The following is a 24,872-nucleotide window of genomic DNA, read 5'->3' on the forward strand; positions in this document are numbered from 1 at the left end:
CCAGGCAGAGGGTTTCACAGGAGCCAAAATAGAGAGATGGGAAGCCACAGAAGCACATGGTTTACTGAGCTGGATCAGATCAGAGGAGAGTAGTCTGGGAATCGGGGAGTAATCTGAGAGTTGGGGAAGATGAAGATGAAGGAGGTGCCACGTGTACTGTAGAGGATCCTAATGTCAGCCAAGGGCTTTGTGCTTCCTTTGGTGGGCAGTGAAAAGCACTGATTTTAAAAAATGCAGTCAATCAATCTAGTGTATGGCATGGCCTGAAGCCTGAGCAGTGTTTCATTTGTTTGTTTTTGTTTTTTTAATAGGAAAATTGCTCTGGCACCAGTGGGGTAGACCAAATTGCAGCAGGGAGGTATTGAAAGCAGGGGTAGGGGTAGGAGCTATAGAACTGTCTTCTTGTGACGTAAAGATTGTTTGAATTCGGATGTGAGGAAGTAAAAAATGTATATTGAAAGATGAATGTTGTTGAGGCAGAATAATTCAAATAGTCTGAGAAATGCTCCATTCCTGGATGATGACGAGGAGGGTACCCGTCACTGAGTGAGAGACATAGAGAGTCAGGAGAAAGATCTCCACTGGGAGAGATGAGTAAGATGACTTCTATGTTGTGTAATGTAATATTGCAAATATATAGTATTTTCATTTATATGTGGATACTGTTTGTAAATTTTTCAGTGCTATTTAAAGTGCCTGGGTGTTTTTCAATTTTATAAATCTACACAGGGAAAAATAATCATCACACTGCTTTATTTTTTCACAGAGAAACAAATATTTTATATACCTTTAAGATAATTTTTGAGCATTTTGCTAATAAAATATTCCTGGGAATATCCAAGCTAGGTACTTTTTCCTAATGACCCTAACCATAAAAGTTTAGCATTCCCCCACTTATATTTCTTGGCATTCTGTAATAGGGGATGTTGCTACCTATTATTGTGGGGAGGATTTGAAAATTATATATGCTTAGGAAACACTGAGTTAAGTAGGTTTCTGGAGTTATGTAAGATTTTTCAGAGACTTTAGTGTATACCGTTAATGTATTTGGTGAGTTTGCAAAGGGAGAATGCAGCTTTTCTGAAACTCCTTTGACAGGTTTTTGAGTATCACTTGGGACTAACATCCCATAGAACACATTCAGAAACACTGTAATATTAGCCGTTGCTAACAAAATGGGAGAGTATGAGTAGCTACAAGTAGAACATAGAAATTAACATTTTTATATGAATCTATTTTATCATACTAAATATATTTACAATGTCTGTTCTTTAATATATGAAATCCACTGTTTTCTTTTACTTTGGAAGATATGTGGGTGTTTTGGCATCAATGAAGATATTCTCTTTGAGATTATAGTTGTGGGGAAGTAGTATAAAGTCCTGAAGAGCCATCAATGGCCATGGGTTGGCTGCCTCTGCATTGGAGTTAGTGATAGAAGAAATTCACACATGATCCCATCTCAGTCATCTCCTTAGAATAAACTAGGGATAACATCTAAATTCCAAATGATTTTCTTCTTTTTGTGGCACATGCCTCAAGGCTCCTTTCTCCTGAATTCCTTGTCATTTCATATGTATTCAGAGAATTCAGTTCAGCTCAGCCTGCATTTCTGTTCTGTACAAAGCACTGTCAGAGTGCAAATTTATCTCACGATTAGTTTGGCATATATAATGTGCTCAATAAATATTTATTCAGCTAATGGATTGTGTTATTCTTTAATGATCTAGTTCTACAAAGAGGCCTCTCAATTACGGATCTGAATTCTCTACCGTATTCTCTCAGAGGTCTCTCTTCCTTAGTGTTCATAGGGTAGCAGTACCTGAACAAGACAACCAACAGTGTCATCTTCTGCAATCTAGTTCTTTCTTTTTATTATTTGAAATTTACCCTGGGGGAGTCATTGTTATAGGCAACGCTGAGTGAAGATGGAGCCAACATCTTACCATTTTCCAGCATCTGGCTTTTCTTTGTGTATTTCCTTCAAGTGCTAAGTATTCTTTGGTAGTATCCAAGGATAGTTAAGTGGAAGAAACAACTCTATGGACAGAGAATGTGGGGTGGTGGAAAGAGCACGGACATTGGAATCAGTAGAATTTGGTTTCAGCTGTGTCACTTAGTTCTTATTTGACTACACTATGATTCTTAACCTCTCAGCCTCAGTTACATCTGTAAAACTCGGAATCACGTTTACATTTTATGGTGACTGTAAGGAATATAGATAATAGTTGTGAAAGCCCAGTTGCGTTAGGGATGCTCAATAAATGGCAACTATAATAATAGATGTTTATTATTATCATTCTGTTCTCTCTGCCTTTACTGAATAAGTTATTTTCAATATTTATCACATGTGAAAGGCTGTGGGATGGGGGTGTGTACACTTGCATATCTTCATTTATTTTTACTAATGAAACAAAAATGAAATCAGACAAAATATTACCTGAACCAGTTCTTTAAACAAGCTACAGAATATATATAATTTCTTTCCATTTGCCATCCTTTGTACCTCTAGGTGTTGATTACTTTGAGCCATAATAGTAATAAATAATAAGACTACTACTACTAACTCACAATTTTTGAACACGTACAATATGCCAGACATAATTCTAGGTGCTTTACATGTTTTAACTCATTAAATCTTCAGAATGATCCCCTAGGCAATAGTGACTTTTGTTATCCACATTTTGTAGTTGAGAAACCTGAGACCCAGAGCGGTGAAGTCCAAAGTCGTAGAGCTAGGCAATGGTCTAGCCTCAGCTGAGCTCAGGCTGACTGGCTCCACAAGTCACAGTCTTATTCATTGTATTCCACTGCCTTTCTTAGTATAGCAGTGGTAATATGGCATGTCACGACATGCATAGTTGTAGAAATACAATCGCCAGTATTCAGCTATACATGTGGTGTGTTCTTTCCTTAATGTCTATAATCAAAGATAACCATCTCACCTCATCTTTTAGTTGGAGGTCTTTAAAAATTATAATTTAGATTATATGCTTTAGCTTACACGTTTTTAGGGCCATTTCTTAATTTCCTTATAGATCCTATTCTAAAATAACGCCGAGCAAACTTTTGTCCTTGTATTGATGTTTTGAAATTCTTGTCTCCTAAAACAAAAGGTCTGTTTAGTGCATATGGCTGTATGAATCACTGCAGTCTATCTAGTGGTAGCTTGGTAATGTCCATAAAGTGGCTACAGAGAGTCTAAGTTCAAATGCCTGTTTATGTTCCCCAAATAATATATTTTTACACTGTTCAAGCCAATCAGAGATGCATGTCTAGGTTTAGAGTCTGAAACTGTTTCTCTAAATTTAAGAATTAAATTGTACAACATTTGTCACTTGGTAATTTTATTTCTTGCCTCAATATCCCCACCTCATAAAAGAGTACTTGGGACTAAGTCTCTAATTTTACCCTACAGACACGTTGAATATTGAAAATCATGTAGGTATTCTTTACATAGAAAAATGCAAACTATCTTCTTTTTAAATATGACCCATCTCTTGAGGTAACTGGTTGTTCCTGTTTATTTTTATATGTTTATATGGGCTTTGAAATCAGAGTAGAATTTGGATTTCAGCTGTATCAGTTAGCTGTTTAACTGTAGAAAGATTCTTAACCTCTCAGTCTCAGTTATATCTGCAAAACTGGGAATCATACTTAACATTTTATAACTCTAATATTTGTTATTTGTCATAAGTCAGTGCCCATTAAAAACTTTCACTAGGGATCCTCTTAGAGGGACTGTGAAGTTTGGGACACTGTTTTTGTCTTCAAAATCAAATTTCAGAACTGCTGTAGGTCATTTTTTGGTTAATATTTTATGTGCTGGGATTCTTCAGATAACATATGTATAAAGGACTCTAACTTTTAAGTTTTTATTTTTCAGTCATTCTGGGGGGTTCCAGACCAGCAGTAATATTTCTCAAGAGTAAGAAGTTTGTTTGGCTTGACATTCTAGGGTAGTTTTTAATCATCTAGGTTACTGATTTATCAATTGATATAAACCTTGTGTATGTGTGTTTAACAGTCATCCACATTCAATGGTAGAAATAGTTTATTCGTCTATTAGTAGTAGTGACCTACCCATTAAATATGTAAATACGTAAGTAAATCCAAGGGTGCATCATTGGGGTTTTTTTTAACATTTTAAAAACATTTTTTTTTGTGAAATGTGACATATATAAAGTGAAATGCACAAATCCTAAGTAAACAATTTAATTTTCACATAGGGAACACTAAGATTCTGTATAAAGAACTGAAACGTTACCTCCACCCCAGAGGCCCACATAATTTCCCCTTAAAAATATAACCTTTAAAATTAAGACATTTTCTCTAGGCTATCAACACTGAAAATACTTGAAAGGAGCTATTATTAATTTTTTTGAAAGAGTAAACATAAAATTGTTTCAATTAATTCATATTAATAAGACAGCGCAATAACAGACTAATAATGCTGCTTAATAATTGCTCCTTAAATTTGTTGAATTTTTAGACTTCAGTTGTTCAGGATTACGTTTTTGATGCTCCCATAATTGTAAAATGAGATTTTAGAATGTTTGCAGGAAATAGCTTTCAGCTAAAATTATTATTAAGGGATACTTAGTAGTTTAAGATTTGGATTACTTAAGTACTGTCTTGTAAAGCATTATTATGTTATATGGAAAGGAACAGAGGACCACAACGATGATATTTTCTTTGTCGTGTGTAAATATTCTTCCAATTGCATTCCCCAGATATTTGTTCTGGTTTTTAAAATTATTAAAATAGACAGGCCATCCATTCTCTTCACCAAGTGTGCACTATTAGTAAAATTTTATGTGTTCTGTCAACAATTTGATGTGATAAAGCAATGGTTTTTCTGTAGTTCACACAGCACTGGGGCTCTGCAAAGCATCTCTGGGGGTTCTTTGATGTCTAGACAGTTTAAATTATGCCTGCTCCCCTGCCTCCAAATTCCACCCCGTTCTGCTTCAGGGGTTGTGGGAAATGAAAACAAACCAGAAGGGTTCCACAACCCTACAGTCTAAGGAGGAAAACAAACAAATAGAATAAGGTGTATATCTACCCTGGCAGGTGTATAGGGAAGGGCTCAATTACAGGGAATGGGAGAAAGAAAAGAACTGGGGGCAAATAGTGTCCTGCTTATTTACTCCTAATTATATCCCTAGTATGGAACTATATGAGGCTTGTGGACAAAAGGAAAACATTATGGAAGTGTTAGGGAAGAAAGTAGAATTCACCTTTCACCCCAGTCCTCCAGTGTTTTCCTCCCTGCCAACAGCCAAATCTGAGTTTGGTGTGTTTCTTGTACACTGTCTTATTTATTGAAATGGTAAGATGTAGAACTGCATTTTAAGTTGGAAAACTAACTTTTTTTTCCTTCCTTTCTTTTCTTGTTTTCTTTTTATAAATTGGGATATCGCAATTCTTCCAATTCATCATTTTAGAAAGTAAGTAACTTTTGAAATTTTAGAGATTTTTTTGGTTAAAATGTTGTTTTATTATTTCATATATTGTGTACACATGCACGTATTCTGTTCCAGAAATTTTAGCTTTTGAATTCTGACTGAGGTGATTAACTCTTGCGTTAAGTGTGAACAAATTTTTTTAATTAAAAATAAGAAATATTGCATAGAAGATGTCCATGTTATCTAAGAATACAGACTTTTAACACATACTTGCCTCATCTTCTTTCATACCCACAGTAAGTCATTGTGCTTTTTTAATATATACAGATGTATAAATGTATGTTTGTATCTTTTTTAAAGCTGGCCTAGGTATACTTGCTAGTTCTGTTTTTTTCTGAATATTAAAATAATAAAAATACGTAAATGAGACTTTTATTTACTCCTGTTCAATGACAGTTAATTAAGACATTCATGTTTTCAGGGAAAGCAGTCCAAAATTTCTAGACCTTATGGAAATGTTGAGAATAATAGCAATATGTAAAGGGTATGAAAGATTTTTAAAATTCACTTTCCTATGTATATGCAGTGGATAAAACAGTTACCTTTTTAGTAAGCACTTCACTCTTTCGATGCTAATGTTTTATTGTTTTAAATAAAATGGACTATATAATTCGGGTTTTTTTCTAGGAAGAAATGCAAGTGATATGTTTAAAACTAAGTGCCTATCAACCACTGACTTGAGTAGTAAAATTTGCATTTGATTGCAAAGTATTTTTTAATTCTTCTGAAATGCAAATGTTATATAGTTTTGAAATAAAACGAATTTCATATGTTTGTTTTGGGAAAGATTTGGGAAAATTACAGTAGTCATTGAGACTTTTGGAGATCTGTTGTTATGTGATTGTAAATTACATATTTTAAAAAATATTTCCACAGTAAATCTTGAGTTTATTGAGTTAATAAACAGTATAATTTAATAATATATTCATGTTCAACAGAGCTTATTATTTATATGAAACTGGGTGTTTATCACTTATGTTTGCAGCAGGCATAGCATTAAACTGCTATTTAATAGTCAATTTATCTTCTACAATTATCTTTGGTTTACTGTACCTTAGAAAGAAAATGTAAATTATACTGATAGTAAATTATATTCGTTCAGTATTTTTTAGTTGTCTTTAAATCTGTATTATTCTCTAATATTCTAAATCTGAGTTCTTGGAACTGTGTGTATTAAGACCTTAGGAATAAAGAACAGGAAGCATGTGTGTGAGGTTTGATAGGTGCACAGTTGTATTAAGTTATATCTTTAAAACATCTACATTGTTTCATTTTTATGTATAGGATTCTATTTTACTTGCAGTGTTAACATTTTCTTGCCAAGTCCCTCCAGAAAAATCTGTGTTTCTGACAGTTTCACCAAATTAAAGCTCCACAAATCTGGCATAATAATTCCCAGCTTCAGATTGTCTGTGCTTTTTCTGAAGAGAATGATGATAAAAAAATATATTTTGCAGTCTTCAGTATACCATGTATAGCATTATTTATCTGGAATTTATTCATGGACAGCTATTTCTGAGAGATGAATATATTTTACTTTATAAGGTATGCCTGGCCCACTTTACATATGAACAGAACATCTTTTATGAGGAAAAATAATGAAATGAGGTCTGTAAGCTCGTAGAAGCTTCCAGAGGAAAGATATTACATAAACGTCCAGCATTGTTTCTATGTGTACTTCAGTGTTCTAACTGCATTGTTCTATGACCAAATTTATATCAGGGCTCTGGCTTCCTGTCAAACCAAATGGAATCATATTGATGTGTTGGCACAGAGAAGCTGTTTCCTAAAATAATAAAGAGTGTTCTTCTTATTACAATACTTATAAACCTTTATGACCATGATGTGTATCTATGCTGCCTTGCTATTGTGTGTTGTGTCAACTCAGCAAATTTGGCTTTTTCATTTTATTGGTGAGTATTCCTAGTAAGTAAGGGATTGGATAATCTTGGGTTTTAGAAAACTTTTAATTTAGTTAGTGACATAAAAATTTGTTTCTATCACAGAAATTCAAACTTTGAAGCCTTAATATCCTAAAGGTTCTCTTGTCCCAGGATATCTTGGATTACATCCCCAGAACCCCTACTAGGTAAATGGGGTGGAGTAGGGCTTCTAATCTTTATTGGTTCAGCCAAATATTGATCTTTTAGCGTATTAGGAAGTAAAATGGATATGGAAACATAAGTAAAGGAAAGTAACAATTCTACCTCTAAATTCTAGTGTACAAAAATATCAGTTTCCAAACAAAACACAAAAAAAGTTCTAAAGGCTACCCCAGGAAATACATACACGTTATACATTTCATAAACATCTTTTTAAGTATATGAATACATTTCAGTAATGTTTGTACATACGTGTTTTGATATTTGAATCAATAGTGTAATGCTGTTTGGTTTCTTAAAAAAATCTGTCTTCATAATTTAGTCACTTGCATCTTTACTACTGAACATAATTATTAGCTGGGTAGAATTCCCAAACCCATATTTCTTTATTTGACAAATGAAGAACTGAGGAAAGGATGTCATTGAAGAAGTTGTATCAGAGATATAAACACAGATATAGATTTTTATTTGGGCTTGGTGAGAAATGCAATCCCGTGAGTAACTTAAATACTTGTAATTTCAAATCAGTTCTTCCGTGGTTTATTATTCTTTTGTTGCTTTTCAACCTATAGGATGGAGCTGTCCTTGAACTTGGTTTATTTGATCATTCAAGTGCAACCATCAAGTTGTCTGTAATATTTAAAACCTGAGGCTTCATGGTATTATTTGCAAAATAACACCACATAAACGTTTGGGCTTTGGTTTCTTTGAAATATAGTGTTGGTTGCTTTATGAATAAAAGCATAATCTCAATTCAGGAGACTTTTTGCCTGAAGCCTATAAGACAGATGCATCTGATTAACTTTGGCGAAACTGGACTGGCCTGTTATTGTAATGTAGATGTTTTCGGGGTTGGGAGGATATTTTAAAAAGGCATGCGAGGGGTCTTTTTTTTTTTTTTTTTCTTAAGAGACTGAGAACAGTTTTGCCACAGAAACTGCGTCTCAGACTGCTTCATTTTTTGCACACTTTTATTTTCTAGTGGAACTTCTCCATTAGCCTGTCTGAATGCAATGCTTCACACTAACACTCGAATAGGGGATGGAACATTCTTCAAAATCCCTGGAAAGTCAGGCCTCTATGCTCTCAAAGTAAGTTGGACTGTTCTGCGTAGTATGTCTGTTATTACTGTGTATCATGCATTTACATGTGAAGGTAAACAAAATTAGACTTGGGTGAAGGGTAGAATGACTCCTTTGCCTTTTAAATGTTTTCAGATGTCTTAAAAGGGATTTCATATTAAGAATAAACAATGACATTTTCTTTAAAGAAAACATATCTGTGGTTTCACTCTAACATATGGTAATGGAAAATAGCTGTGGCTTCCTTAAAATTCTTGATTCTTAAAAATTTACATGGAGGAGTGCCATGGTTGATCAGCCAAGTTTTAAGATGATCACAGTTGCCAAATACTATTTGACTTAATGACCGTCAGTTGATATACGGGCTTCACACCTGTATGCCTTTCTGTCTTTTACAAAAAATAAGAAATGTACCCATTCTTCTTGAAAATTTGCTGATTTAAATCAATTATTCAAATTTAAAACAACCACTGATCTCTGGGAAGTTTTTACTAATAATGCATACTTGTTATATGAGAAGAATAGAGAAATAAAAAGCTTCAGATAACTGAGTCTTAATTATTTTAGAGTAACTCCCATTTCCATCTAGAATGGAAATGCCATGTAAGATGCAAAATTCCAGAGAACAAAAGCTGATGATCTGCAAATGGTTGCATAACTTGCATCAAGCAAAATCAATGTATTATTTCTTATAAATTAAAAAAAGTCTGCTTTAATAAATGATGGGTTACATTTAAAGTTCATTAATTTCCTTTGAGAAGTTTTCTGTTTTGTTTTGGTTTTGGTTTTTTTTAATGCTAAAAGTTGTACCTGGCAAAGAAGCAGGGGTTCTTTCTCAGCTACTTAGCATCAGGCTCTTAAACTGTGTGTGTTTCAGAAAACAATACAGGTTAATCAAAGGACTTGTATTATTTCAGTTGATTTTTGTAGCAACTTGGATGTTTAATTTATGATTAAGATTCTGAGTCGTTAAGCCATTTTCTAAAGTAAGGAAGAAGGTAAAATTGAGAAAAATGGAAACAACATATGTTAAAAAAAAAAAAAACCTTGTTTTTTGTATAGATTTTAAAGGTTATCCGAAAACTCAACTATGGCAATGTGCGTCCCCCCCACCCCACCAAGGAGTGGTTTTACATTAGAAAGTAAATCGGTATTGAAATTCCAAATCACAAGCAACTGTGATAATTCCTTAGGACTGTGGAAGTATTTTGAATGTTTTCAATTGCTAATACATCTCCATAAATCATTATTTTTAAAATAATGTAGAAAGAGGAGTCGTCATGCTCAGCTGATGGAACATTGGATTTAGGCTGTGAGTCCGAATTGGAAGGCACAGAGATGGCAGAGGTCAGTGCCAATGGGGAAGGAAATGGAGGTAAGTGTGACAAATTTCAGGATACAAACCCTGTTCTCTTAAAGGTTATGTAGAATTCCAGTAACTTACTAATTGAGTTCCCTACCATTATAGATACAGTTTTCTTCTAAGCTTCTACCTCTTAGATTTATCATCAAACAATTCTGGTTCAAAAGGTTAGCACCTAAGAAAAGTAAACTGCTCTTTGCTTTTTGTTTTATTTTGTTTTTCAGCAGTATGGCTTTCCCTGGGTAGTATTCTTGAGTGTTATCAGTATATTTCTCCTGCAATCTGAGAGGGTTACTGGGATATGTCGTGGTTTTATTCTTATAAAAGTGAGGCCTGAGAATGCCAGTGTTTTATTTCTGATTGTGCTGATTTTTTCTGTGATCACAAGTAGTTTTATAATAGCTTTGTTCCTAGGTTTGTCCTTAATAAATTAAGCTTAATGTTAACATTCCTGACAGCAAAACAATGACCAAATAAGTTATATTCTTCTGAAATGCTTTTGAAAAGTGAGAAACCCTTCTAGAATTCTAAGGGGGCATTTTCCACCTCTGAATTCTGTCCATGTGGATCCATTTTTATCTTTCTCAAAACATTTGCATTGTGATTCCGTTGGTGTGTGTAATTTCTGTACTGCAGTTTTGGCAAATCTTTGTCCCACAAAAGCTGCTGTACTTTTCTTTAACCCTACTGGTCCCCCAAGTGGACCCAGATCATGATTTGGGAGGAAGAGTGTGTCATTAAAGTCTCTGTCGGTGGACTCATAGAAATCAGTAAATTATCTTTAAACAAAGAAGCCTTAAAGGATCCTTGCAGAAAAATCATATTTCGGTAATAGCCCAAAGCCATTCATTTTATTAATGGTCATAGGAGTCCCTTTGTATTCTGACTGGCCACTCCTGCCCTTTAAAGTGATGTGCTTTCTGATAGTCCCCAAGGGACTGGCTCTGCGCCAGCGCTATCTGACCTGCAGCCGAGGTGCTGAATTAATGGAGGAAACAGATTCTTGTCTTAGTAAAATGGCTGAAGTCGGCTTTCTAGACTTTTTTTAGCCAACTTTCGTTGAATTTGCTGTCCTTATTCCTATACCTTTTGAAAACTCAACTAAGCCCCCCAGAGTGCTGTGAACTTTGGCAGGTCCTTGTGGTTAGAAAGAGAACAAAGCAGAGATGCATGACATTTTCTGGATTTCTGGAAGGGGCACACCCTTCTCCTTCAGTAGGATGAAGGGGAATCTTATTGGGTCACTCCTTTTGCCGTACTGCCTGCTTGCATGAGCACTTGCGTGTTCCCTCTCCCTCCTCCACCACCTCTCTGTTAACATATATCAACATATATATTGAGTTTCTGCTATGTGCCAAGTACTGTTCTTGACATTATAGTTACAACAGTGAAAAAGAAGAACAGAAAGAGACCTCTCATGGCTTTTATATTGGTAGAGAGACAGACAATGAGCAAAAGAAACATGTAAAATTTACAGCTTATTCAGTGCCAACAAGAGATATGGGGCAAAATAAATTAAATAAGGAGATAAGAGTGAGAGAGGGGTATTTGAGGAAAGACCCGAGGCAGTGAGGGAGCAGGCATTTGATAGGAGAGAGTTCTAGGTAAAAGAAGGAGCAATCACAAAGGTCTTGAGGCAGTAGAGTGCCTGGAATGTTCCAGAAACATCAAGAGGCCAGTGTAGTTGGAGTCCAGAGTGAGCAAGGGAGAAGATGGTAAGATACAGTGTCAGAGAAGTGATGGGGCCTGGTACGGAAGTTCGCTTCTTATTGCTCCATTTTTCTCAGTGAAATAGGAAACAAGTTCTTCAGCCAAGGGTGAAGATGGGGAAGTAGCTTTGTAGATCTAAGGGGAAGATAGAAAATGTTTGTCTCAAGTCCAACAGCATTAAGGACACTCCTGAAGTGGCTAATCCTGAATTTAACATGAGATCAGCCAGCATAGTTGTACATTTTTCTCCAGTCATGTTCATGATCGCTGTACAAGTGTGGAGTGGGTACAGAGTTGGATTGGACCAGAGCTGGGATTTTGCCAGGTGTGAATGATGAAGCCAGAGCGGGACACAGTTGAGGGTACATGACATAGAACATTGAAATCCATCTCCATTGAATTTCAGCTGGTTGTGGAGGTGAGGGAAGACACGATTGTGTGTGGGATGCTGTGAAGGAGGAGGTGGAAGTCTCCCTAGGGTGGACAGATTGTTTGTTTTTGGTTTTTTTGTTTCGTTTTTGAGGTACATGGGCATCTCACTGTTGTGGCCTCTCCCGTTGCAGAGCACAGGCTCCGGACGCACAGGCTTAGCGGCCATGGCTCACGGGCCCAGCCGCTCCGCAGCATGTGGGATCATCCCGGACTGGGGCGCGAACCCGTGTCCTCCGCATCGGCAGGCGGACTCTCAACCACTGTGCCACCAGGGAAGCCCCAGATTGTTTGATTTGGTGTTCTAGAGGAAATGAGTTGGAAGGATAGGTGATGTAAGAGTGGAATGTGTGAAATCGAGGTTAGGGTGATATGGGATGCATGTCTGAGATGAAAGAGGGAGGGTAGGTTGAAGGCTGTCATGAATGCTTAGGCAGTGTGTGTACCCTCTTCAGAGTGACCTGGCTGAAGTGACCATCAGCGGCTGAAATTCAGCAGGCCTTCCTCTGCCCAGCTTCGTGTCCTGGGATGGAGCAGGGCCTACCTGGAGGAAATGTTGCCTTTTCCTATTTGCACAAAGATGTTGTAAAGGCTGGTGGTGGCCCTGCCATGAAATATTAGAGAATCGTCTATGTGGATATTGAAACAGACAATTATGACAGAACTAGCATGGAAAGGGTGCAGCACTTAGGAGCTAAAATCTCCCGAAAATGAAAGGGAGTAATCCAGGAGTTGGTAAATATTTAGTAAGGAGGAGCAGTCTGTTGATGCTGGAGGCATCTAAGGAGCAGGGAAGGAGAATAGAGTCCCCTCGTCCTATTTCCAGGCCCAGCAGTACAAGATGCGTGGAAAAGAAACAGGCTGCTACTTGAGAGTGTTCCAGGGGAAATAGTGTCCACGGGAGAGAGCCAGGTTTTGTAGATCAAGATGCGAAGGGAGGGTTCAGGGAAAAAGATAGAGGTTAATCAGAGATTTTGCTAACGACTAATCCTGAATGTCAGAGGAAAGAGTGGGAGGGTGTTAGTGGCTGGGAAGGGGTCGGGGACAGGGTGAGAGCACTTAGCCAGTAATTAAACCAGAGCAGGGATAGGCAAACTCCCCTAATTTGAAATGTGAATAGGTACTTCACCACATAACACATACCCACACATCTCCAGCTAATGTGACCAAAACTAGATTTCCTGGCCTCTCCTTTGAAGTTGTAGTAGGGAAATTGCTTTGAGGAATCACTGAAAGAATAGTAAATAGCTTATTTCCTTGAGTATCCCTTGACTTGCCCACTTTTCCATCTTATTGCAAACCACAATTGCTTCTTATAGGACAAGTATATTTCCTCTCCGTTTGTGTACCGTAGACTTATGTGTAGAGTCCATTAACCTTAGGCTACATTTTCAAACATAGATATTGAAAATATGTTGAGTGCTCACAACGCCTAGGCTTTGTGAGCTGTTTGCATGTAGATTGTTTAACCCTGACAACATTCCTGTGAGATATTCAATCTTCCTAGGCTCTGTTATTGTGTTTTATTTAATTTTTCTATTTTTAATTTTAATTTTATTTTATTTTTGACCAGTGAGGAAACGGACTTAGAGGTTCAGTATTTCATCCAAGTGTCAAGCCCAGGTAGATGTGAGTGACACCAAAAGCTGGGCTCTGACCACTGACTCTGCCTGGGACTGTAGGGAACACTCTTAGCCAGGAGTCTTTGATGCAGTTTGGTTTTTCAACATTTGTCCAACTCTGTACTGATTATAAACTTGAGCTTATCCAAATGGAGGAGTGGGCTACCACATGATTTTTTACAAATCGATAATAAATGCTATGAACCTGAACTGGTTTAGGTGATTTCCTTGCTTACTCTATTTCTAATACGTATTTGAACCAGCAGTTAGAATGGATATAATTTCCACACTTCGTACAGCTGTACAAATATACTTTGAAAATATAATTAGAGAGGGAAGGTGGGGATGTGTGGGGTTGCAGGGGCATGGGAGAAAGGGCAAGGGGAGGGGAGGAGGGGAGGGGAGGGTCCCACCATCTGTTTTTTAAATCTTTATTCCCTTCTCCTTTTCCTGTTCCTCCTTTGGGATGAAAGGGTGAAAAGTATCAAGGTGAATAATAACTATCAATTGGTAGGATATGCTTGTGGCAGTCCAAAGAGTAAGCCTCCGCTAGCATAGAGCTATTTCAAATTAACAAAGATTAGTTGACATTTGTTGCACCACTAAAGGGGAAACACAGTGAAGTATTTGAAAAGAAAGCACTTTACAAAAACTGATGACCAGAAAGAAATCTTGCAGCCTGACTCCAGTCAGTAACATTTGAGTCTTTAGGTAGAGTTAAGATAATAACAGTAATGTTTTTGTCCTCTTCTTTCAATCAGTTGGCCAGCAAAACAGATTCGTTTTTAAATGAGAGGTGCTTTGCCAAGATACTTTGTTTTAACGTTTTGTTGAAAATTTTTAGAGTGCAGGAAACGTGATACATTGTCAATTATAGAATTTACAAGACACAAAACTATAGTTGTGCATTATGTTTTTTGACTCCTAAACAAGTTTTTCAAGTTAATAAGAATTAGAGACTCAAGAAAGTAAACTCGTCACATTTTACAAGCTTAGCTCTGAAGATCGAACAGTGATTTAGGTGAATCACTTGATATATCTTTGTTGACAACCCATGACCATTTATGCCAATATAAGTATAGATCTATGTCACCCAAAGAAAATATGTAGAATTTTATGGGCTAGTTTAGTCAGAGATTTATGGTTATGTTTGTGTCTGAGTTGTTTTCTGAACATAATACATTGGTATATCATGAGTTTGCTTACACATATTAAGTTGACTTACAGTGCATTGCTGGCTGCAGAAACCACACATATTTTATAAGAAATGACACACTCAGTAGATCGTCTTCACTTTCTTCCCCATCTATTTATAAATTGTTATTAACAGGAAAAAAAATGAGCTTCTCTTTTTGTGGCCCTGATACATTTCATGTTTAAAATCAAAAGCAACCATCCTATTCAATCTTTTAAAATGAGGAGACTGGAGAATGTACAATTTTCATCCATAGAGATCAAAAAAGGTTCTGCTTGTTATTAACCCTAATGGCTTTCAGGGAGGAAGCAGCACTCTAGCTGGAGAATTAGTATTTTCAAAGTCTCTATTTAGGAAAAAAGATTATAGAGAACACATATCCTATGTTTTAGTCCTCAGATCCCAGGGTGAATAATGATTCCAACATTTGAAGAATTTTCTGTGGTCCTTTTCATTATTCCTTATGGCCAGTTTTATAAGCAGGTTTCTGATTGTATGATTCTTGGCAGGAGTCGTGTTAACTTAATGAAACATTATTCTGCTCACTCATTGTTTGCATTGGCTCAGAGGCCACAGAGGGGTCTTTTTTCAAAAGTGAAAAGTGCTTTAAGATGGCCTGAAGTGTGTGCATAGGATCTCTTTTGAGACATCAATTACACACAGATGAGCAGCTTCCTGGAGGAAGTGAGGAGGATACTAATAAAGGTTTTGGTGCCCTCAGGGAGTATTCACACTGATAGTTTATCAGTGGCAGTTTTATACGAGGGGAGAGAAAGGAAAATGAGGGGACCCTGGAGCTGTGAAGGGAGTGTTCAAGTAACTTTCGAAAATGTCGCCAAACTGTGTGGTGTGTCTTTGCTCTCAGTGTTATGTGTCTGGTCTTGCTGGAGGCTTTTCAGGAGCTTGTGTGTGACTGCTCCCGTGTGATCTTACATCAGATGACACATGAGCCTTCTTTGTGTTCACCGTCCATTTCCACCTGACAGCCATTCCTGAGAATCTTGTAGGAGGGAAGGGAATTGTTTCAGTGACTGCGTCAGGTCCCCTGATTTTCTTAGGTTAGGCTCCTTTGTCTTTGATCCAACGTCTGCATTTTCGTTAACAGCTTTATTGGCTCCTACAGACACCTGTTCTACATTGGTGGGCCAGGGAAACTTAAGTATGTGAAAATGATGTTGTTTAAGTTACACATGGAAGAAAATACAGAGGAAAAAGAATACTCTTCACAGTCAGAAATGATCATTGGCAGGATATACAACTTCCTCTGCCCACTCTCATTCTCCTTTCTTTCATTCCAGCCCACAGCTTTCCCAGTTCAGGAGAAGTATGAGGGACTTCAGAAGTTCATGCAGGCCTGGATCCTCTCTCATGCCAACATTTTACTTAAGCCAGTCAATTAAAGTAGACATCATTCTAATAGTAAATGCCCAGAGGGATGGGAATCTCACAGACTCATTTATATTTGTCTCTCTGTGTTTTTGATAACTTTTATAGTCAAGAAATTTTTCCTTATGCTGAAATCTCTTGAGCTTTTAATTAAACCAATTTTCTCTTGTATTTCCCTCTGATGATGGAGAACAGCTGGGCATCATCTAGATATCACCCCCTTCATCTTAACTTCTCCAAATAACTTGTCCCAGCCCTTTCAAACATTACTTATAGATACTATTTTCCATTTCTTTTACCCATTAGGGACCTCTTTTTCTTACATATTTCTCCATGAACTATGAACTTTGTTCTTGTGTAAGTGGATTTTGGTCAATTTTAACAGCCCAGAGTCATGGAAGAAAAAAAAAGTTTTCTTTTTAAGTGCAGATAAAGTGACCCATTTAAATATACTTTCCCCCTCTTTTCTTGTGCTAGGAGAGAAATATTTCATAATATAAAGACTGGAAATAGAGTATGGTCTCATGATAAAAGCAAACTCCCTCTCAAATAAAACCAAAATTAAAGGTACTCCCCCAATTACCTATCCTGACAAGCCAGATTTCTTTTTGGTTGATAGAGTTTGTGATTGGTATAGAGGAACAACAGCATCCATGCTCTTAAAATGAAGTACTTTTTTCCATGATACCAGATAATCCGTTCTTTCCTTTTCTCTAAAGTGACAGCGTGTAACCATTTCTCAAACCGTTAACCATGTGTTTATCTAACTCCCTTTCTCGTACACTGGAGTTCTCTTTTCTATGTTGAAGAATGAAGTAGTAGTGCCCGTGAGTGAAGCACTTATCCTTGACCTGTACCAACCTTTTAATGATATTCTTCCTGCATGCTTTTTCTCTATTTCTCATTTTCTAGGTGGGTTCCTGCATTTCTGTGTAGATGTTTCAGGAGCTTGCTGCAGCGTAGAAGATCACAGGTGTCGTGCCATAGAAGAGAATAGCTTCTAAGGTTTCCCCCCCTCACAGCAGCTTACTGTGTTCTTACTCTCCATAATTCTGAGAGGAATCTGTGTTGGTTCTCCGGTAGGAGCAATTAGGTGGTTAGAGGCTGGTACCTATCAGATATGCTTTTCCTAGTAAATATTTTCACTTCTGGTTTGAGTTTCTCTTTTCTTGTCTGAGTTTAAAGGGATATCTTTATGGATATCCAGAGGTACTAGTATAACTAAATTGCCATGATGATAAATTGAGTGCTTGTTAAATGGATTCCTGTACCTTCAGTTCCTCCTAGTTACCTGTGGAGATTCAGTGTCCTGTCCGATGCAAACCAAAGTGTTTGTGAACCATTTGTGGACCTTGCAATTAAATCGTGATACATCCAGTTCCAGAATATCAGATGAGCATCATTTGTAGCAATATGATATCAGCCACCCAAATCTTTAAGGTGTCTGGCGCGATTACATCTTATGGAGCACGTTCTTACTGATACACATGGCTGGTATAATTATCATCTGATTCTTTATTCCTCCTGGTTTATTTTGCTCCCTTTTCTGTAGACCTCTTCTGAGTAAGAAGAGGACTTCATTGGCCTAGTGAAGCAGGCTGTAAAGTATAGTAATATTTTTAGTTATATTAGATATATTTTATTCATAGAGAATGTTCAAATATCAATACTTAAAATGTTTAGACACTTAAAAGTCTTCAGGGAAAATTGCTGTTTCCATTATTTTATTGCTGTTATTTCTCTATTTAATTGCTTGCCTCTCATATCCTTTGAATGTTCTCTTTTAATGCAGTAAGGAAAATTGTTTCAATCTAGTTACCTAAACCTATCTTGGAATAAGGACTGCTTTGAGAGAAGTGGTTCTCCTTAGTATGGATCCAAAAAGGATTAAGGAATTGTCTTTTCTCTGAAAGAAATTGAGTCCTGGAAATATTTAGTTGGGGTCACATGGGTTTGTCTGGTTGTCATTAAGTTACCTTTAACAGTTTTGGGCATATATTTTGTTGCTGTGTTTATCCAGAATATCTGATATGCACAATTTCAAATGTAAGTATGGTACATAAGACATATTATAATACAAACATAAGCTTTTTTGATTATTTGCCAATCTGGGGATACTTTTGAATTACCTGCTTATTGATTTTTTAAAACACATTTTAGTTGTCCCCACTAGGTCTTCGTAGACTTGGTTTTTCTCAGGCAGAATTATTAGCTCTATACCATTTTTTTTTTTAATGTATTTTTAAGAAACCTGTGGTCTCAAAGTCAGGTCTTAGGTCTTAGTCACTGTTTTCCCATGCATTTTATACAGTCCTTGGCATGAAGGTGCTCAATAAAAGTTTTACAGTTGAATGAATGATTAATAAATAAACAATTAAGCCCCCTCTAAGAGCCAGCCCTCTTTTAAAATGTGATTGAATTCTCACAGTGTGCCACGGTATTATCCCTAATATACTGTGTGCTCTTCAATTTCAATTTTATTTATAAAAACTCTATTAAGCCTATAGTGTATGTCAGGATCATTTTGATAGAAAACTGTTTTTTGATTTGAGTGCATCTAGTCTGATTGTTCAGAAAATCGAAACGAAGTGGTCAGAGGAAGAACTGATAGAAGTGAAGTTGGTCAAAGGATGCTCTTCTCCCTGCCTCCATTAGCCCTTTGAACCCCAGTTACCTTAGATAGCCAGTCACTTAGTGTGTAGTTTAATTGACATATAAAGATTAATATCTTTGTTGCAATGACTCTCTTGTGCCCAGATCCTGGGCTTTTGTGGTTCTGTCCCCACCCAGCTCCTGCCATTTCAAGTAAACATTGCGATTTCTAATTTTGACTTTTAAATGATACTTATTTCACCATGCAAAACCTCCAGACTGTGACTGTTCCTCTTAAAATAAGGCAACGAGTAAGGATGGCAGAAGGAAACGTATCCACGTTTAGTGGCAGGTCATACGACTTCCCAGCTGACTTGCATAGGATGTTTTGTAGTTTGGTTTTTCGTACTTTCCCTAATTGACTGTAGGATAATTTAAAAAATTTTAATGAAGTTTCTGTTTTCAAATTTTAAAAATTCATCTTTTATGTATACTTTTGCACAGTAAAAAACTATGCATTGCTGACCTCCCCGTTCATGAATTCTTGTTAAAAACGGTAATTGAGGGCTTCCCTGGTGGTGCAGTGGTTGAGAATCCACCTGCCGATGCAGGGGACACGGGTTCGTGCCCCGGTCCGGGAAGATCCCACATGCCGCGGAGCGGCTGGGCCCGTGAGCCATGGCCGCTGAGCCTGCATGTCCAGAGCCGGCGCTCCGCTAACGGGAGAGGCCACAACAGTGAGAGGCCCGCGTACCGCAAAAAAGAGAAAAAAAACAGTAGTTGAAAGTTAACTTCAGAAACAGATACTTTAGATAAATTTAATGAAAATCAGATTGGACAGTTTAGTTTAATAAACATTTATAGACCAATGGCTCTGTGCCTGTCTTTGCACGGGAGTAAGTCCCTGAGTTGCTGGGCCTGTGGGTGGCAAGGCAGACACAAGCACCAGTATTGCAGGGACTGTCATGGATTCATACACTAAGTTCCAAGGGAAGGATGGGGAGGATTAAGTCTACTCGGAGACTGGGATAGTCAGGAAAGCTTTGGGGAAGCTCTTTGAGTTTGGTCTGCCGAGTTTGCTAGGCAGAAAGGTGGAAGAGGGACGGTCAGAGTGAGTGAGACATACAGCAAGTATCTGTGTTCAGGAAATGGCACAAGGTCTTGACTGACTGGATCAGAGAGGGTGGCAGTTGGGAAGACAAGCAGATGTGAAACTAGAAATAAAGACAGAGTCAAGATTGCATTCTGCTTTCTCCCTTCTTTGTGTCTTGGGCTAAAAGTCAGAGCCCTCTTGTATACCTGTCAGTGGATTGGTACTTAGATTGGGGGGAATGTCACCCATACCCTCTCTAGCACTCAACTTAAAAAATACGACCTCTAAGCCATATTTTCCAGTTCAGTCACATTGTGAATGTCACATGGTGACATGAAAAAGAAGGGAGAGAGGGACAACTTGGGACTCTAAGAAAAGAGGCTGAAATCCAGTCCTGTTGGAACACAGTCAGCAGTTTCTCTAGCCTTCTAGGCTGTCCCATGGTTACCTGTAATCCTCCGTCTCCCTTTGGTCCCAGCCTTCTAAGTAGAATATTTTGGAGGAGGGGTTTGGGAATCTGAGGGTGAGTGAGAGTAGAGGTAGGTGAGCAACAGCTACTGAAAATCCCATTAACTGTTTGAATTAAAAACTAGCAGATTAGCTTTTAACTATACATTTGGCTTGCCTGGTTTGGGCAGGCAAGCAAAACGTAGACAGAAATAATATTTCTGTACCTTTTAGCACATGTTTTCTCGTCTTCGGCTTGTCCAGCTATGAAAAGGGCAGGCAGTCTTGTGGGGGTTTCCAGGTATAAAATCCTGGCATGCGTTTTGTGATGGTGCCAGTGTACAGTTAGGAAAAAAAAGAAAAAAAGCTTCTATTCTGTCCTGAATGCCAAGAAGATATCACTTTCTAAGCTGCATGTCAGTGTTAGATATTTATTGGATAAAACATCTGTCCTAATTCTTCACTCTCCTGGCTCCTGTTGTAACTTCACATACAGGGGATTTCCCCTGGTCCTTTCTTGAACATTAATTTTTCTTTGACTTATATTTTAGAGGCCAAACTCAGCCCCTTAGATAAATATTCAGGCAACTGTTTAAAAAAAGCCCTATATTATTTATTTATCACATCTGTTAAGAAAGCTGCAAGGATAAAGTAAAAGTGAAAACTGTGTGTTTTGTCAGAATATGAATATGCAAGAATATGTTCAACTACGTCTCAAACTATGGCAGTTTTGAGAATCAGCCGCCCTCATCAGATACATGGCAGAAGAATGAATAAAGTCACTTAGATGCTCATGTTTGGGGTCTGTATTGTCAGTGGGCGTGCACACACACACAGACACACACACAGACACACACACACACACATATATGCAGGCACACTGTTTGGGGCCTATAGATGCGTTACATTGTGTCCTAATCATTTTTATTCTTGAATTTTTTCCCTTTAAAATAAGTTTTAGATCCAAAGGAACATTCATACATTTTATTTTCTATTACACTTACTTCCTTAAAAGTTCTATAATTATTTTATCAGAAATAAATAATTAGGGAAAATGGTTTGACCCAGAGAAATAGGACCAACTTCAGAAAGAGGAATCGGGCATCAGGTAGGAAAATGACTCTGTAGTAAAGGAATTCTCATGATGCTTCACTTGGGTCTAGGCTGGAATGTGAATGTAAGATAGAGTAAAACAGAGTTGAGGTAAAGGAAATTGAATCACCTCAAGAAAAAACTTCACGGTATTCCTTGATGCTCGTTTCAGTTTTATTGTCCTGCCCTCCAGCTGAAATTCTGGTAAAGCTGAACAGAATCTCTCTTTTGGAAACACTGTATGTAAATATATGTGAATCACTATTAACATAGTGCAGTAGTGAATTTAAACGACCATTCAGCGTCTACTGGAATAGGTATCACAATACCCTGTGGTTTCCTAGGTCAGAAACAAACAGAGCAAGTCATAACTTAGATATCTGTTATCCTCAGGAAGTGACAGCTGACTGTATACTGCTTATTGTAGCAGTCACAAAATATAAGACATAAAGCTTTGATTACATCTACGCTGATTCGGTATTTGTTGTTTTTTCGATCCTGCTGCATTGAAGTTTACCTTTGAAACACTTATGAATAAAATCATTTCCTAAGAAAATTAGTAAATTTGTTTCTATGTCCAGTAAGCAGAAGCATTCTCCTGTTTTCCACACATTTCCTGAAACCCATGTACCGCATTTGGTTATCCTTTTTAACTACCATTAAGTTTGTATTTTTCTAGGTGGCAACACGAATTTAAGAATGTGAAAGTAATGAAATGTATTTGCTAATGCGCACTTTACTGCTGGCTGGGCTTCCATTCCATCCATTTAGGTCTGTTCGTTTGAGATCGTATATCCTGCCTGCCACCTTCCTCTCGCCTCCCCAGTTTGTCACACTTCGTATCGACTCCAGAACATTGAAAAGGCCATCTATGTAATCAGTACAAAAATACATTTATCTTTAGAATATAAACCGATGATTATTTCTAATACTTCTTGATAAGTAAGCTTTGGCAAAGTGTTACAAATTAGTGATGATTCCAAGGAGAGAAGCCTGGAAGCCATAGTTTATGCAAGCAGTGTTATAAAATGTTTCTTTACTAGAACATTTAGACTGTTTTAAGCGAAAAATGTCATCTTGTGTTAAATAGAAAAAAGTTACCTGGTCTTAAACTCAAGGACTTCTCTCCCTGTATCCCTGGGCAAATCCTTTGGCAGCTTCAACCTCAGTGTTTCCTGGGCCAATCGCTCTCAGTTTCTTCTTGTCAGAGCTCAACGTCTTGTTCCCTGTACCCTCATTAACTTCCTGTTTCAGGTCCTCCAACATGACGCAAGGAAATTAAACTTCTTTAGACATTAAATTTTTTGTATCAGTTCTTGCCCTTGAAGCCAAATCTTCTAAGCGGAAGATTATGGACCTGGCCTTGGACCCCAGCTCTGCTGTTTCACTTGGCTGTGTGACCATGGGCAAGTTATTGACCCTTTCTGAGCTCTAGTTTTCTCTCTTGAATGTGGAGATGATACTTTTCCATCTCGCAAGGAAGCTGTGAGGATGAAAATGAGATCACATGTCCAGCACCTGGCATTAATAACTAACAATTATTTTATCTTCCAAAACGTGTTCATTTTGGCTTCCTGATTACTTTCTGTTATTAAAACAAAACTTGATTAACTCTTTATTCCAAGTATGCTCTTTCATGGACCGCATGTTCATTTCTAGGCAACATGAGCTTAAGTCTGTCTAAAGCAGTGCTCTCGACACTAACACGTGCATATGCCTCCATTTTTTTTTAACTCTTATGATTTGTGCATTTTATTGTATCTGTTTCATATCAAAATAAAATATTTTAAATAAGCATTGAACTACAGTTAGTAACATGGAGGCTAAAGTATTTGGTGGGAGATGTATTGATCTTTTTTCTTTTTAGCATCTTTATTGGAGTATAATTGCTTTACAATGTTGTGTTAGTTTCTGCTGTATGACAAAGTGAATCAGATATATTCATACATATATCCCCGTATCCCCTCCCTCTTGCGTCTGCCTTCCCGCCTCCCTATCCCAGTCCTCTAGGTGGTCACAAAGCACCGAGCTGATCTCCCTGTGCTATGCAGCTGCTTCCCACTAACTATCTGTTTTACATTTGGTAGTGTATATATGTCCATGCCACTCTCTCACTTTGTCCCAGCTTACCCTTCCCCGTCCCCGTGTCCTCAAGTCCATTCTCTACGTCTGCGTCTTTATTCCTGTCCTGCCCCTAGGTTCATCAGAACCATTTTTTTTTTTAGATTCCATATATACATATGTATTAGCATACTGTATTTGTTTTTCTCTTTCTGACTTACTTCACTCTGTATGACAGACTCTAGGTCCATCCACCTCACTACAAATAACTCAGTTCGTTTCTTTTTATGGCTGAGTAATATTCCATTGCATATATGTGCCACATCTTCTTTATCCATTCATCTGTTGATGGACACTTAGGTTGCTTCCATGTCCTGGCTACTGTAAATAGTGCTGCAATGAACATTGTGGTACATGACTCTTTTTGAATTATGGTTTTCTCAGGGTATATGCCCAGTAGTGGGATTTCATATGCCTCCATTTTTGACTAGAATCATTTTTAACTCTTCCACCTTCCTTTAAAACTCAGGTCAGAATCCTCCCAAGTTACTGTTCCTTGGAAAATTTTCTTGGATTAGCGTAAACCCTGGTGCCCTTAAGAAGTCTTATTTTGAGATTTTACAATATGTTCTCAAGCTATTTTCTTCTGTCAAACTTCCCCTTGCCTCCTGTATTTGACATATGCCTTCGTTCTGCCACTAATCATAGTGCTTCCTCACTTTGATTTTCCACATAAACTCCTCCCATCAAGTGCACAGAAAAGGCCTGCATCTACACTGCTGCCAAAGTGTGAAACCTGGTCTCCTAGGCGGAATGTCTGAGGAGGCCAGAAAGAAGCGTTGGAGCTCCAGCACAGGTGTCATAGAGCAGAAAGTGACGGTGGGCTTGACTTGCATAGACCAGGTGCCTGGAAAGCTTGACTCTGGTAAAAAAAAAATGAGCAGATTATATTGCAGTCTGCAGAGGACATGATTTTCTTGAAAGTAATTATCTTCAGTTGACACCCAGCATCTCAGATTTCATTTCTCCTTCTCCATGCTGTTTGCCTTGATCCATAGAAGAGGATACACACACCCCAGTAGACCATAGATTCTATAGAAGGAGGGCTGTTAAATAAAAGAATCATAGTACCTCTGAGGTTGGTAGATTGAAGACAATTTCATCAATGTAGATTCTTCCTTCAGAATGCTGTGCATTGCCCAGCCTCCCTACTCAGCTCCAGAAAGTACC

The 24,872-nt window shown here is 37.6% G+C and overlaps 1 protein-coding gene across 2 annotated transcripts in view; it reads left to right on the plus strand.

Moving 5' to 3' along the window:
* Nucleotides 1-24,872, plus strand: part of ASXL3 (ASXL transcriptional regulator 3) — a gene marked incomplete at both ends in the record, with an annotated part of 172,526 nt that overhangs the window by 57,976 nt on the left and 89,678 nt on the right. Inside the window, 2 exons of one of the 2 annotated variants that reach the window (XM_082668052.1) lie at nt 8,554-8,661; nt 9,919-10,027. In XM_082668052.1, the coding sequence (XP_082524178.1) occupies nt 8,554-8,661; nt 9,919-10,027 (217 nt within the window). Of the gene's footprint in view, nt 1-8,552; nt 8,662-9,918; nt 10,028-24,872 lie in introns of both variants that reach the window. The other variant, XM_082668053.1, reaches the window with a different exon arrangement.

Source organism: Grampus griseus (assembly GCF_964374135.1).
Source record: "Grampus griseus genome assembly, chromosome: 12".
In the NCBI taxonomy this organism is placed as follows: domain Eukaryota; kingdom Metazoa; phylum Chordata; class Mammalia; order Artiodactyla; family Delphinidae; genus Grampus; species Grampus griseus.